The sequence below is a fragment of the Telopea speciosissima genome, chromosome 2 (genome assembly GCF_018873765.1).
Source record: "Telopea speciosissima isolate NSW1024214 ecotype Mountain lineage chromosome 2, Tspe_v1, whole genome shotgun sequence".
Lineage (NCBI taxonomy): Eukaryota > Viridiplantae > Streptophyta > Magnoliopsida > Proteales > Proteaceae > Telopea > Telopea speciosissima.
The window spans coordinates 20,320,734-20,334,898 of NC_057917.1; the positions used below are offsets into that span (position 1 = coordinate 20,320,734).

The 14,165-nt window shown below is 40.3% G+C and overlaps 1 protein-coding gene across 3 annotated transcripts in view; it reads left to right on the forward strand.

The window, feature by feature from the left end:
• The window catches only part of LOC122650262 (1,4-alpha-glucan-branching enzyme 2-2, chloroplastic/amyloplastic-like), a 139,233-nt gene that overhangs the window by 21,725 nt on the left and 103,343 nt on the right, over positions 1–14,165 (forward strand). For all 3 annotated transcript variants that reach the window (XM_043843623.1, XM_043843622.1, XM_043843621.1), the window contains exon 6: positions 7,002–7,061. In XM_043843623.1, the coding sequence (XP_043699558.1) occupies positions 7,002–7,061 (60 nt within the window). The remainder of the gene's footprint in view (positions 1–7,001; positions 7,062–14,165) is intronic.

A 14,165-nucleotide genomic window follows, 5' to 3' on the forward strand; every position in this document is an offset into this window, starting at 1 on the left:
AGATGAAGCTCTGGAGGTCATGCCAACTGGAACGGAAATCGACCTATTATTTTCAGGATTCTGTAGTCCAGAAGAAGTAATCGAATGGTTGAATAAGGTCAAAAGCCATGTCCATTACTTTGAAATTCTTTGTTAGGTAATCATGGGATCATCTCCATGGTTGCCCATGGTAAACCAATAAAAGACATCATGGGTTTGGTTTAAAAATTTATCAAACCCTTCTCTTTCTTGTCCCATAAAATTATGGGAAGATCAAGAAAAGAAAGGAACATCTCTTTCCATCCCATGGAAAAAGGAAACCATTCCATACCCGGATGCACAGCGGAAAGAGATCGATTCGGGTGTTCTTTCGCATCCCATGAATATCAAATAATAGAAACTCCATGCATAATTAAAAACATTAAGATTCGCTAACCTCGAGAGCCTCAAGTGTTGCTCCTCCAGATAATGTTCTTCTCCCAATGAGCACTTCAAGAAAACCCTTCTTGAACCTTTTTGATGCAGCCAAAGATTCCCAAGTCAAACAACCTGCTCCTCCAACAAGAAAGATCCAAACTTTCAAGAACTAGGGTTTTCCAAAACCCTAAAACAGCTCACCACTCAAAAGCAAGAGAGCAAGAGAGAGAAGAGAGGGAGAGAGAAATTTGTGTGGAGGGGGAGAGAGCAGGCAATTCGGCCAAGCATGCTTGGCCGATTCCACTCCCCTTTGTTTATATATATGGGGCTCTAAAGAGCCCCTATGTCTATTCCCAGTGAGAGTTTGACTCTCTCTCTCTCCTCAAATTTGACTTGAAACCAATGGGCTTTCTTGATGGCTTCTAATTTTTGAAGAAGCAAAATCAAAAAGGGAATTTAAATAATTAATAAATTTAATCTTTAATAGGCTTTAAAATAATTGCACCACACCCATTTAAAATTAAATAAATTAATTATTAATTAGCAAATTCCAAAATACCCTCGCATAATAACAACTTTTTACGCTCCAACCCTGCACTAATCAACATCATCGTTATGGGATCTAGGGCATGTATCTCAATACTGCCAAACCCCATTCCATAGTACATGTACATATTAGAATGTCTGTGTATGTGATCGAATCCGCAAAACACGATTAAATTCTTTAATAAATAATATAAATATATTCTATCATTTTATGTGAAAATAAATTTTGCAGACCATTTCTAAAACGGTACAGAATCCTGATTCTCATCTGACTATCCACAGACAATCTATCCTTGATTTCCCCAATCGGGCAGTGGAAACCATGTTGAGTGACTCTTTCACTCTCAAAATGTTCGCGCATTCTCAGAACACCAGCTACGATTATCTTGAACTTCAGTCATTGATGAACCAAAGAATGCGTTCAAATTTTGCAGTGACAAGGCCCTCTTAGGTACTGGGTCTCAGTGACACATGTGTATCCCAAACCTACATCTGGAAGTAATACATGAGGGAAAGGGAATCGACACAAGTAGATTCTTCGCCGATACACACCAATATGTGTAATCGCATTTGTACCCTGACATCACCATGTCTAGGCATACCCAATGCGACGACCATATGATAAGGGTGTCCAGCCTAAACCCTAGTCAACTTACAGACATACATTGCTTAAAAAATTTATATCGCATGTGGTAATATTGAACCAAAATGTATAAAAGGTTCAATACACAATAAACCGGGTTGAACCGGGACAAACTGGGTTTGATGGACGTACATATCCAACACTCTTGACAAGAACAACTTCAAGCTTCCTTTCTCCTTTTGGTGGTAAGAGTGATTTAATAGATAAAAAAAGGTTATACACAAATAAGTTATACAAAATAAAAAAAAACTTTAAAGTGTAAGACGCAAAAATGTGCAATAATTCAGTTTAAATCTGGACTAGTGAGAGAATGTTAGCAAGGCTCATCCGCTCTCCCTGAGGTGTTCTGTGACCATGTGTATTCAGAAATTGATTTGTCCGTTGATTGCCACTGACTTGGGTGACTTTTCTTCTGAGATGGGCTGGGGAGGAGGAGAAGGGGAGGGGGGGGGGGATAGGAAGGAAGAAGAAGAAAGACGAGAAGAGTAGGTGGAGAAGGAGAGGGGGCTATAAAGAGGAACAGGAGGTGGAAGAGGGGGTAAATGGAGAGGAGGAGGAGGAGGTGGATGATGGGGCAAATGGGAGGAGGATGAAGGCTGGACAGAAGAAGAATGAGAAGGCAGAGGTGGGAGTCTCATAGAGGAAAGTGAGGGTGGGGGTGGGTATGGGGAGGTGTATCTATTTTGTTCACTTCTCTGCCTTTGAACCTTTCTTTTTTCTCACATATATTTCTTATATAGTAGTTTTAATGGATATCCAATCATCTACGAAAACCCCGAAAAGGGGGGAGAGGGGGGGTGGGGAGGGGAAGAAGGAGAACCCTAAACACAGTTCCTAGCCCTAAGAGGAAGGGACAGGAGACTGGATCAAGGACACAGGTAAACCCCAGGGGACAACAACACGCCTGTTCCTTGGGGTATCAGCAATAGAACAAAGAGGCAACAAGTGAATCTTGGCGCTAACATCAAAGTAGATGGCTTTCCAAATGATGTCGAAAGAACGGGAGTTCTTGGTCAAACTGGATAAAATCAAATAAGCAAGTCAAAATTGATCAGATCTGGTCCAAAAATTGGTCGTGTGGTAGTAGGGATGAGGAACAATTCAGCAAACTTTGATTCAAATCTGGTGGTCAGATTTTGAGATATCATGAACACAAAAATAGCAAGTAACAAAATAGAAAATCCAAATTTAGTGACTAACAGAAATTTGCAACTAGAATCCAATGAATAGCAAGTCAAACAAAAATTAGAAACTAGGATCAGATTTAGAAACTAAATTGGAAAGTAATAGCAGCAACCTGAAATCAGAATTAAAAACATGTAGCAAACAGTTCAAGAGATAGGAGTTTCAGATCCAAAACATCATATGAATTTCAGAAATCAATGATAGAATTCTGATCTGAAACGGCCTTGAAACAGGGCTACCTAGGAATGAAAACAGTACAGAAACTGTTGATTAGTAGCAGAAACTACGGACAAGAATGTGGGATCCAAAACCAGATTAAACCGAAGGAAGGTAGCTGATTAAGTAATGTGCAGACAGTAATGTAGTCCTAGATTGGTAGAGGACCAACCAGGAGCCAGTAAACCAGGATCTGTTATGAACAGGTAAATCGGCTAAGTCAAAATAGGGCTTTTGGTGAATTTAGGGTTAGGGTTTGAGTTGTTGGTTATGCTAGGCAGGTGTAGGGGAGTCTATCAGTGAAAGTCCTGAGATGTTTTGATGGGCGAAGTGTGTAAACTAGAATGACAGCAGGTTAGGTTTTCGGGTTTTGGGTTTTTGGAAAGAGGAAAAGAGGGGATCTAGGGTTTAGAATGGGAATTTGAGGCTAGGGTTTGGATCGATTATTCCTAGTGTAGGGAATGAAATTCGATTCAGGTATGGTGTGTTTCTGATGTTGGATTGGTCTGTGAAGAATTTGGGTAATGGGATGATCTCCAAAAATAGGTGGGATGTTGTGGTTGAATGGGGTAATGGGAAACGAGCTTGGTTCAAGTATTCTAATTGGGCAGGAGAATACTCGATCCAATTATATTAAGGTGTTGTTAGCTGAATGGTTTGTTAAGAATTTTGGGAGATGGATGGGAAAATTAGGGTTTCGGGGTGGTTTGGAGGATTAGGAGAAGAATGGGTATTGATGGGATGGATCAAACTTACTGTCGTTGCAAGGGCAGGTCAGTTGGTTAGAGGATCATGAATAAATCAGCTCAGTTGGTTAGAGGATCATGAATAAATCTTGAATCTTGATCTTGAACTTGAAGGAGATGGGATGGTTTGTTAAGAATTTTGGGAGATGGGAGGGAAAGTTAGGGTTTCGGGGTGGTTTGGAGGATTAGGAGAAGAATGGGTATTGATGGGATGGATCAAACTTACTGTCATTGCAAGGGCAGCTCAGTTGGTTAGAGGATCATGAATAAATCTTGAATCTTGATCTTGAACTTGAAGGAGATCTTCAAAGAAATTGAAAGAAAGCTTCAAAGAATCACCCGGGCTTCACACCGCAAGGTGTCGATTGGATCAATCACCAATCCCACTAACGAACCATATGGGCTTCCCACTGCAAGATGTCAATTTGATCAAACACCGATCCCACCAGCCTTGATCAAACACTAGACAAAATCTTCAATGGAGAAGAAGAGCAGCAAAAAGCTTTCATTAATATCAAAGTTCGTGTTCAATAGTTTCCCACCTTACAACCTTATATAAAAGACTCAAAAATAGATTCCTACACTAAAAAGGAACGGCCTAACCCAATCTTTAACCTATTAGATAACTTAACTGACTAGGAAACTGAAATAGACTCAAAACAAGGTCCTAATCCAGCCCCACTAAACACTTAAAAGAAAATTACTAAAATCACTTAAATTGAATCATTGGTTGAACTGGTTCAATTTATGAACTAAAACTCCAAAATAAAACTAAGTATGGAACTAAAACAACTGATCCCGTATGCAACCTAATTGCCCATATTTTAAGCCCATAAAGGTGGCCTATTAATAGAAAACCCATGGGATCAAAGACCCAACATGTATACAACTCAACCCTAGACTTATTCATAAGCAAAGAAGCTCAGTTTGGTGTGATAAAACTGCATCAACTTTCCCGAGCTTGAAAAAATTCGTCCTGTAGTGATGAGGGGGAAACAACATGTGAGTAAGAACTTTGACCATTCCCAAACAAAACTTTGGTGATATTGGAACATTAGGAATAAAGTCTTCAAGGTGTGGAGCTTTCTCTTCATAGAACCATGGTGGCATAACAAGCTTTATGTGTTTGACCTCTGAATCAATATCAACTATGAATGTCATATCCATAGAGTCTTCAACGTTGGTAACCTTCTCATCTAAGACTTGGGGCATAAGCTCCACCTCTTCAAGAACAGCATCTTGAATGTTGATGATTTCTTGTTTAGTGTTATCGACCATCACTTCATCTCCCATGATTTCAGCTTTGTCTACTTTGATTTCTTCGACATTGACCTCTTCACTTCTACATGTGGACTTTCCTTTGAATCACCACCAAAGGCCTCGATTGGAATCACTACCAGTCAACCTGCTGAATCACCACAACAGGGCTGGAACTGAATCACCACAGTACTAAGTTCTGAATCACCACAGAATAATTGGGCAGAAATAGCAAGTAAGAAAATAGAAGTCCAGATTTAGTAACTAACAGAAAATAGTATCTAGAATCCAAGGAATGGCCAGTCAAACAATGAATAGAAATACAGATCAAATTTGGAAACTAAATTGGACGGTAATAGCAGCAAGCTGAAATCAGAATCACAAACTAGAAGCAAACAGTTGAAGAAATGGGAGTTACAGATCCAATACAGTAGATGAGTCAGAAATCGATGATAGAATTCTGATCTGAAACGGCCTTGAAGCAGGCTTTACCTAGGAATGGAAACAGTAGAGAATCTGTAGATTAGTAACAGAAACCATGGATAAGAATATGGGATCCAAAACCAGATTAAATGAAAGGAAGGTAGCTGACGTAGTAATGCGCAAACTTACTTGCGGTTCTGTTTTTCAGGAAGAAAGAAGAAATATGGACAAAGAAAAGAAAGGATATGACCTTGGAATCACCACCAAAGGCCTTGATTGGAATCAACAACAATCAACCTGCTGAATCACCACAACAGGGCTGGAACTGAATCACCACAGTAGCAAGTTCTGAATCACCATAGAACACTTGGGGAAAAGCCATCTTCATTTACTCATGAATTCGTTCTAGGCTGTGAGGCCCATACATGCCTATATAATATTGTAATGTGTTAACTAAAATAAAACCGATAGGAGAAAGTGCTAGAAATTAGAAACTAGACCCCAATCCCGTGTACCTAAGTGTTACCCATAATATCAGCCCATTATAACACCCTTATAAAATATATAACCCAAAAATAAAGTGCCCAAAGCCTTTATTACCTATTGGGGCTTTGTAATTAAGTCCACTCAGGCCCAAGCAAGCTGGGTGACCTAGATCTGAATCAAAACTTGAGCCTAAGTTTAATTAAACCAGAAAACTGGTTCAAACCATGAACCAGAGGACTAGAGTAGGCCCTGGTCTTCGTGCTCGCAATCTGTATCAACTTTAAACCCTAATCTTGAATCTTCTTATTTAATAGTGAAAATTGATGTCATATGTTACATTTTGAGTTGAGTTACTATTTGACTCTTCTATGTATATGTATAATTTTTGGTTTTTTGTTAAAGTAACTAAATATATTCAATGATATCTAAAAATTTCCGCAAGTCTTTGAGCACCTTTGTTGGGATTATCAATTCCAATACCCTGTATCTGTTTGTTCGGCTCCAACAACTGCACCTTTATCAAAGCCTTCAAACTGAAGCCCGCTTCCTAAGCAGTAAAGATGTTCCTTTGAGTATATTCAAAAAGTTCATTTTCTTAAAGAATATGGGCGTCTGCCACCTGATGCACTCAGAGTTTACTTTTTCATCCATTTTGAGTTTGATGTGCTTTATGTTTTTATTGTTCTTGCATGTATATAACACAAAAGTAGTGGGAGCCTGGCACAATGGTTAGTTGGTATTGCAACCTGTTGTTCGAGTTAAACTTGGAAGTGGCGGTAGGCTACATAGAGTTGACCTCCCAGACCCTGCAGTAGCAGGAGCCTCGTGCAAGGGTTGCTCTGTTGCTCTTTTTATGTACATACACAAAAAAAAAAAAAAAAAAAAAAAAATTCACACTATACAGTTTTGATGTGATACCAACAAGTACCACCAATATCCCATTTTATATAAGGACTATTATTTTCTGGCATTGTTAGCAAGTGTATTCATTTATCTACCATGTTACCATAAACAACTTGTTTTGGATGCTTCATTTTTATTTTGGCATCATTATATCTCAAAACTGCTTACTGTTGTGTAACACTTCTTTACTGCTTTATCAGTGGGCAGCATTGATAGGAGATTTTAACAATTGGAATCCCAACGCAGATGTTATGACCCGGGTATGTAAAACATGCTTAGTTTTATTTCTCTTTACAGGCTAAGAATTTCATAATTGTTTGGAAGCTGAATTTTTCCGTGGTTTTAAGAATTATTGAACTTGTTTGCTTGCTTTTCCGTATCTTACTTTTTAATTATTTAGCTGGCTGTATGGTGTCTTCAACTTCTTTCCATAATAAGCCAAACCTGTTTGTTCTCTCCTCTTTTCCCCTTCATGCTTCTGAACAAAGTTCAAAAACTCGTTTCATTTCGGGGTCTCGACCAGGTCGAGACAACTGAAATCTAGGTGAGACAGTGCATTTTTTTTTTGTTTCGGTTGATGTTTCTGTGGGGCCATAGTTGGCTCCGAAACTTTAGGGGAATCTTGTTTTAGGCTTAATAATCATATTTAAATCTTCAAATTGTAAAAAAAGCACCTAATTTGATGTTTTGGATTGCACCCTTGGTCGACAGTAAACATCGAACCCTTATTTAACATTGCCTATTCTACACATTGTTTGAGTGCCATGAGACATAATTAGCAAGTAAAACAATTAAATTATGCAATAATGTATGAAGACACATAATATTGAATAATTATTTAAGAAATAGTTAAAGACTTAAAGTAGAAACTACAAAGTACAGTGAACAATGCATATTACATAGACAGCCAACTCAAGTACAGTGAACAATACATATGTCATAGACATCCTAGTCGAGATCTCGGAAAACTCGACCGAAATCTTGGAAAACTCGGAAAACTTGATTGAAACAATGCAGGTTTGATATTTCGTATGCACTTTCTTCTTGATGAGGTTGAGATCTCAGCAACGAGTTTTTGAACTATGCTTGTAAATGCACTCACGTTCTTATCTTTTGTCATTTGAATGTGTCATTTATGTATTGGATCCCTTTTATGGAGCTCGGCTTGGAATAGTAAGACAGAATGGTGTACGTAACACCGTGAAGGATGGGTTGAATTGTGGAAGTTACATTCGTGTTTGATTTTTGAAAGATGTGGTATATTGTTTGTGTTGATTCGGACAGACCAATTTTGAGTATTTGGTTTACATCTTATGGCTTGTTCTTTAATTATTACAATACTATCCAGTATCAAAGCATACCAGACCACTGAAGAATGTCCTCTTCCTAAGTAATGCACTTCGGAGAGTTGATGCAAGTCTTAGCATGGAGAAACCATTGATGCTACTAATCTTTGGCAGTGTTTTGGACATGTCTTGACTTTGTTTTTTTATATATGTTTCAGCTTCTGAAACTGTTAGCAGAACAGATTAGGGTTGTAATGCTTGAATGATCAATGTGACCAGCCAACCTCTCTATTTATAATAAAATCACGGAAAGAAAAATTACATATGTGCCCCCTCTCTAACCGACTCTACTGGTTCGAGTCGGTGGAGGGGGGAAAAACCCAATATGCCCCCATGGCATACTCTTACAATTTAACACTCCCCCTCAAGTTGGACTATAGATATCACACATGCCCAACTTGGACAAAAAAAGGATGAAAATTTTTCCCTCCCAATCCCATAGTGAACACATCAGCCAACTGATCACCAGACTTCACAAAGGGTACACAAACCAATCCACTTTCAAGTTTCTCCTTGATGAAGTGTCCGTCAATCTCCACATGCTTGGTGCGGTCTTGCTGCACTGGATTATGGGCAATGCTGATCGCAACTTTATTATCACAGTATAACGTCATCAGAAGAGGACTAGGAACACCAAGGTCTTGGAGTAAACTTCGAAGCCATAGTCTGCCCTCTGCAAGCTATGCTCGGCCGACAGCCGCTTCGCCGTTGCCTCTCCGTCGTGGCTGTCACCTCCGCTTGGCCATGGTCCTCCGCTAGGCCAGCACCCCTCTGCTGCGGCCGTTCGTTTGCCGGTGATGCTCCATTTCTCGTCTTTGCGGCTGGTTGAAGTTGTGCTGAGATAGTTGGTTTAGGGTTTGTGGTTCCCTACCTGGAATTGATTTGGCTGCTCTTCTCTTTCTTTTGGGCTTCTTTACTCTTGTGGGCTTTTGTATTTCTTGGGCTTCTTTCTCTGTCTTTATGCCTATGTGGGCTTTTGAGTTTTTATAGGCCTAGCCTCCTCTAAGGTAGGCCTTGTAATTTGTTTGTGGCTTTGTGGCCTTGTATGCTCTCTTCCCCCCCTTCTTTTCCTTGGTAATGAATTAAATTATTTATTCATCCAAGACAAAAGTGCATGTCCTGGTTTCGAGCCAGGTTTCCTCAAGTTTTTATGGGGCTAAGTGAATTTATATATGTGTTCAATGTCAAAACTTGTGCATTTACCGAAGTATGGTTGAAACTGGTCAAAACATTGCATTTTAAACTCCCCCTTCAACTCATCTCAGCCAGCTTCAAAACCGAGATATCTCGATCGAAACCTGCAGTTTACCGAGATTTAATTCCATGAGCGATGCTTAGTCGAGCCAGAGTGTCATCCAGCAAGAGGCACCTGGCTTCTAAGCGGTGCCTAGGAGACGCTTAATTGACAATTATGGGGCAAAACACTAATTAGTAATATGGCATTCAATAGCATAGTTGTCAAGGCTTTGTCTAGCTGACCAGGCGCCTTGGTTGCCTTGTAGGTGTCGCCTTGCTTCCAGGCCCTTCCTCCAACGCTTTGGGTCACTTAGATGCCGTGACAACTTTTCAATAAAGCAAAACAGAATTACAGAGTAGAGTGAAACTAGCATGCGCAGGGTGAAGAAAGTTCAGAAACTGGCCTAATATGTGATAGGGAAGAAAAGAAAGAAGAAAAGGTATGATCGAGAATCCACCTGACCTGTAGGATTGGAATCCCACCAAAATCTGGAATCCACCGGGCTGCTTGCTGAATCTCACAAGAGAATAATGTTCTGAGATCCATAGAACTAGCAAGCAAAATCTCTTCCATTCATCAAAATCATGGGGGAGGCTGCGATGTAAATTGGCTGTCTAAAACCAGCCGCAGGTGTAGGGATTCTTCCCTAGCATGAGTAGCTATCGGATAGGTGTAGGGGAATCCCTACACCAGCACTTAAAATCGTGGGCTTTTAATTTGTTATTATTTACTCAGTTTTTATTTGAATTGTAATTCTAATTAGGATTCCTAAGGAAAGTTTGAATCCTACTTAGAAGTCCTAGTTAGTATTCCTAGTTCAGTTATGAGTCCTAGCTAAGTTTTGAGTCATAGTTAGAGTTTGAATTCTGTCCAGCCATAAGGCTATATATGTAAGAGCTCTTGAGAGCCTCCCATGATTTAATGAATGAAATAACACTGTTCTGAGATAGGCTGTGAGGGTGGGATGCCCAGGCTGAGATAGCCTTCACTGCCTCTCTCTCCATTGTTCTGCACTCAAGCTTCAAGTAACCTAAATTCTGACTGATCGATATTTGGAGGATAATTCATTGCTGGGATTTCTGCTTCTGGATTCAAGCTCACTTAAATCAGCAAGTAAGTACTACAACCTGTTGAATTCCGTGAATATTGGCTTGAGACAGAGTGACTACATCCATCCTTTATTTATAATATGGAGAAGAACATTCTGGAATAGGTACAAGGACAAGATTACCCTTATGACACTTTTACCCTTGAACCCATATTACAACACTCCCCCTCAAGTTGGGGCATACATATCAAACATGCCCAACTTGCTAACAACAAAACAAAACAACTTGTTACTTATTCCCTTAGTGAGAATATCAGCCAGTTGTTCACTAGACTGAACAAATGGGATACAAATAACTCCTTGCTCCAACTTCTCCTTGATAAAGTGCCGATCAATCTCAACATGTTTGGTACGATCATGTTGGACTGGGTTAGGGGCAATACTGATTGCAGACTTGCTGTCACAGTCATAGTTGTCATGGCGTCACGGCGATCCAAGTCGGTGGAGGGGTGTCTGATCGATATATCGACACGTTGCCCGCCATGGCGTTGCCATGGCGATCATGTCGACCATGGCAGAATTGTAATTAAATCCAAAGTTGAATGGCAAACTAGTAAATAAATCAAGAATTATAAGAGCAATGGCAGAATTGTAAATAATCTGAAGTTGTAAAGAAGGAGTGGCAGAACTGTAGTTAATTGAAATCAATTTAATAAAGACAATAAACCAGGAAGTGGGATAGCACGTTTGATGGGTAAAGGTTATACTTGGAACAAAATGGAAAATAATAGATGGTTGGAATAAAAGTAAAAGAAAAGGGTAATGTTGGGAACTAAGGAAAATGGGTTTAACAGATAAGAAATCGAGAAACAAAAAACAAAGGAATTCAGTCTTCTTTAACCTCATGACTCCTCGGCCAAAGAAGGAACCATAACCCAGTGGCAGAATGGAAGTTATTTCGTAGGTGGGCCTTCCTCGTAAGAACCCAATCGATATGAAGCTTCAGGCAAGAGTCGCCACAACCTGTTCTCTCAAGGGCACCAAGAATCTAATTGAAAGAACTTACAACCAAGAGATCGATGGAACTGAACCAAATCTGACGGTAGTAATGGAGGTGCAGGTCTGATGTGCGATGGAGCCTCAATGTTGAAAGGGGCTGAGCCAAAGGTTTGGAAGGATGAATCGCCCAGACCTACGAGAAATAGCCCCAAAATTCTACTGGCAACCGAATGGTGAGAGCGAGGCTAAAATAGGAGATTTAGGGAAACAGACGCCATGGCATAGGTCGATATGGCCATTTCTCCAGCACCAGGACGCCATGACAACTATGGTCACAGTAGAGTCGCATAGGAAGATCAACAACCACACATAGATCATGAAGAATCCCTTTGAGCCAGAGAAGTTCACAAATACCTTTTGCCACAGCCCTAAATTCAGCTTCAGCATTGGACCGAGCAACCATTGCCTGTTTCTTACTCCTCCAAGTAGTTAGATTTCCTCCAACAAATGTACAATATCCAGAAGTTGATCTTCTATCATAGGGCTTCCTGCCCAATTTGCATCAGTGTAAGCTTCTACCTGAAGATGATTGTATGGAGAATATAAGATTCGTTTTCCAGGAGAAGACTTCAGGTACCTCAGAATTCTATATGCTGCCTCTAAGTGAGAAGAGTGAGGGGTCATGCATATACTGATTAACAACACTTACTGCAAACCCAATATCAGGTCGGGTATGGAATAAGTATATCAACTGACCAACTAATCTCTGATAACTACCCTTATTCACAGGGTCACCTTCCTTACTCTTCAAGTGTGTGTTAGGCTCCAGAGGGGTATCGGTAGGTTTACACCCAAGCATCCTTGTATCACTCAACAGATCAAGAGTGTACTTTCTCTGGGAAAGAGATATACCCTTAGCTGAATAGGCAACCTCTATTCCCAACAAATACCGCAATCGACCTAGATCTTTGACTTCAAATTCTGTGCCCAGATAAGTCTTCAACTTCTGAATTTCCTGTGCATCACTTCCAGTGATCACTATGTCATCCATAGATGATCAGAATTGTGATATGCTGTCCCACTCTTTTAACAAACAACGTGTGGTCAGCATTGCTTTGCTTATAGCCATTAGCAACCATGGCTTTATGGAAGTGACCGAACCAGGCCCGTGGTGATTGTTTTAGGCCATATAAGGCCTTCTTTAACTTGCACACTTTTCCCTGAGTATCTGAGGAAGCAAAGCTCGGAGGTATCTCCATGTGAACATCTTCTTCCAATTCTCTATGCAAGAAGGCATTCTTGTCATCAAACTGTTGGAGACTCCAACCTTGATTTACAGCACAAGAAATAATCACTCTTACTGTTTTCATCTTTGCTAAGGGGCAAAGGTCTCTTGGTAGTCAATTCCGTGGGTTTGGGTAAACCCTTCTGCAATCAGCCTTGCCTTGTATCTGTCGGCTGACCCATCTGATTTGTGCTTCACCACAAAGACCCATTTGCAACCAACGGGTTTCTTTCCTAGTGGAAGAACCTCCAAATCCCATGTTTTATTTTTTTTCTAGGGCATGCATCTCTTCATCCATTGCCTCTTTCCATTTCTGTTCGGCTATTGCTTCCTGCCAGTTGTTAGGAATAGAAACGAAAGATAACGAAGAAACAAAGGCATGGAATGGAGTTAGAGAGTTGAGAAACGAAATTGGAAATTGGGTGCTGAGTACAACTCCGCTTAGGTTTTCTAACACCAATAGGTAAATCAAGACTTGGATTAGGAATAGGCTTACCAGAAGGATGACTAGGAGCAAGACTTGGAGCAGGTACTAATTGTGTGGGAGCAGTGGTGGTGGTCTCTTTGTGCCAAGTTCCACGAGGAGGGAAGTGTGTTCCACGAGAGAATTTCTTCAACTCTTTTGATTCTCTAGACTCCCCTTGAATTAGTTGCTTCCCATTCTGCCCTTGCTCTTGTTTCTGACTGGTTATCCCATCTTCTAATTCAATTGACACATCCTCAATGGTAGGAACATGTACATCCAAGGGAGCTATCAAAGGTACATCTTCATCATTTGAATTCTCCCCTTGAAGAGGTACCGGCGGTGCAAAATAGGCTTCAGACTCCCGAAAGACCACATCCATGGTCACAAATAATTTCCTAGTAGGAGAATGGTAGCACTTTTACCCTTTTTGGGTGGCTGAATAGCCAAGAAAAATACACCGAAGTCCTTTGGGGTCAAACTTCCCATGAGGATGGTGGTTGCGAGTGAAGACCATACAACCATAGTCTTTTGGAGGAACGACAAAAGTAGATGATCCCAATAAAACATCCAAGGGGCAGCGACCTGATAAGGTACAAGAAGGAAGCCGATTAATCAGATATGTAGCTGCAAGAATGGCATCTCCCCAAAAACGGGGAGGAACAGTCATGGCAAACATAAGGGAGTGAGCAACCTCCAACAAGTGTTTGTTCTTGCGTTCAGCCATGCCATTCTGAGCTGGGGTATCGACTCAAGAAGTTTGATGAATAATACCATGAGAGTCCAAATAAGTGCAAAAAGCTCCATCCATGTATTCTCTGCCGTTGTCAGACTGTAAAATTTCCACCTTTACATCAAATTGTGTTTGAATCATCTTGTGAAATAGACGGAAACAGGTGAACACATCACTCTTGCTATACATCAAATATACACAAGTGGTGCAACTTTAACAATCAATAAATGTAACAAACCATCTAAAACCAGAT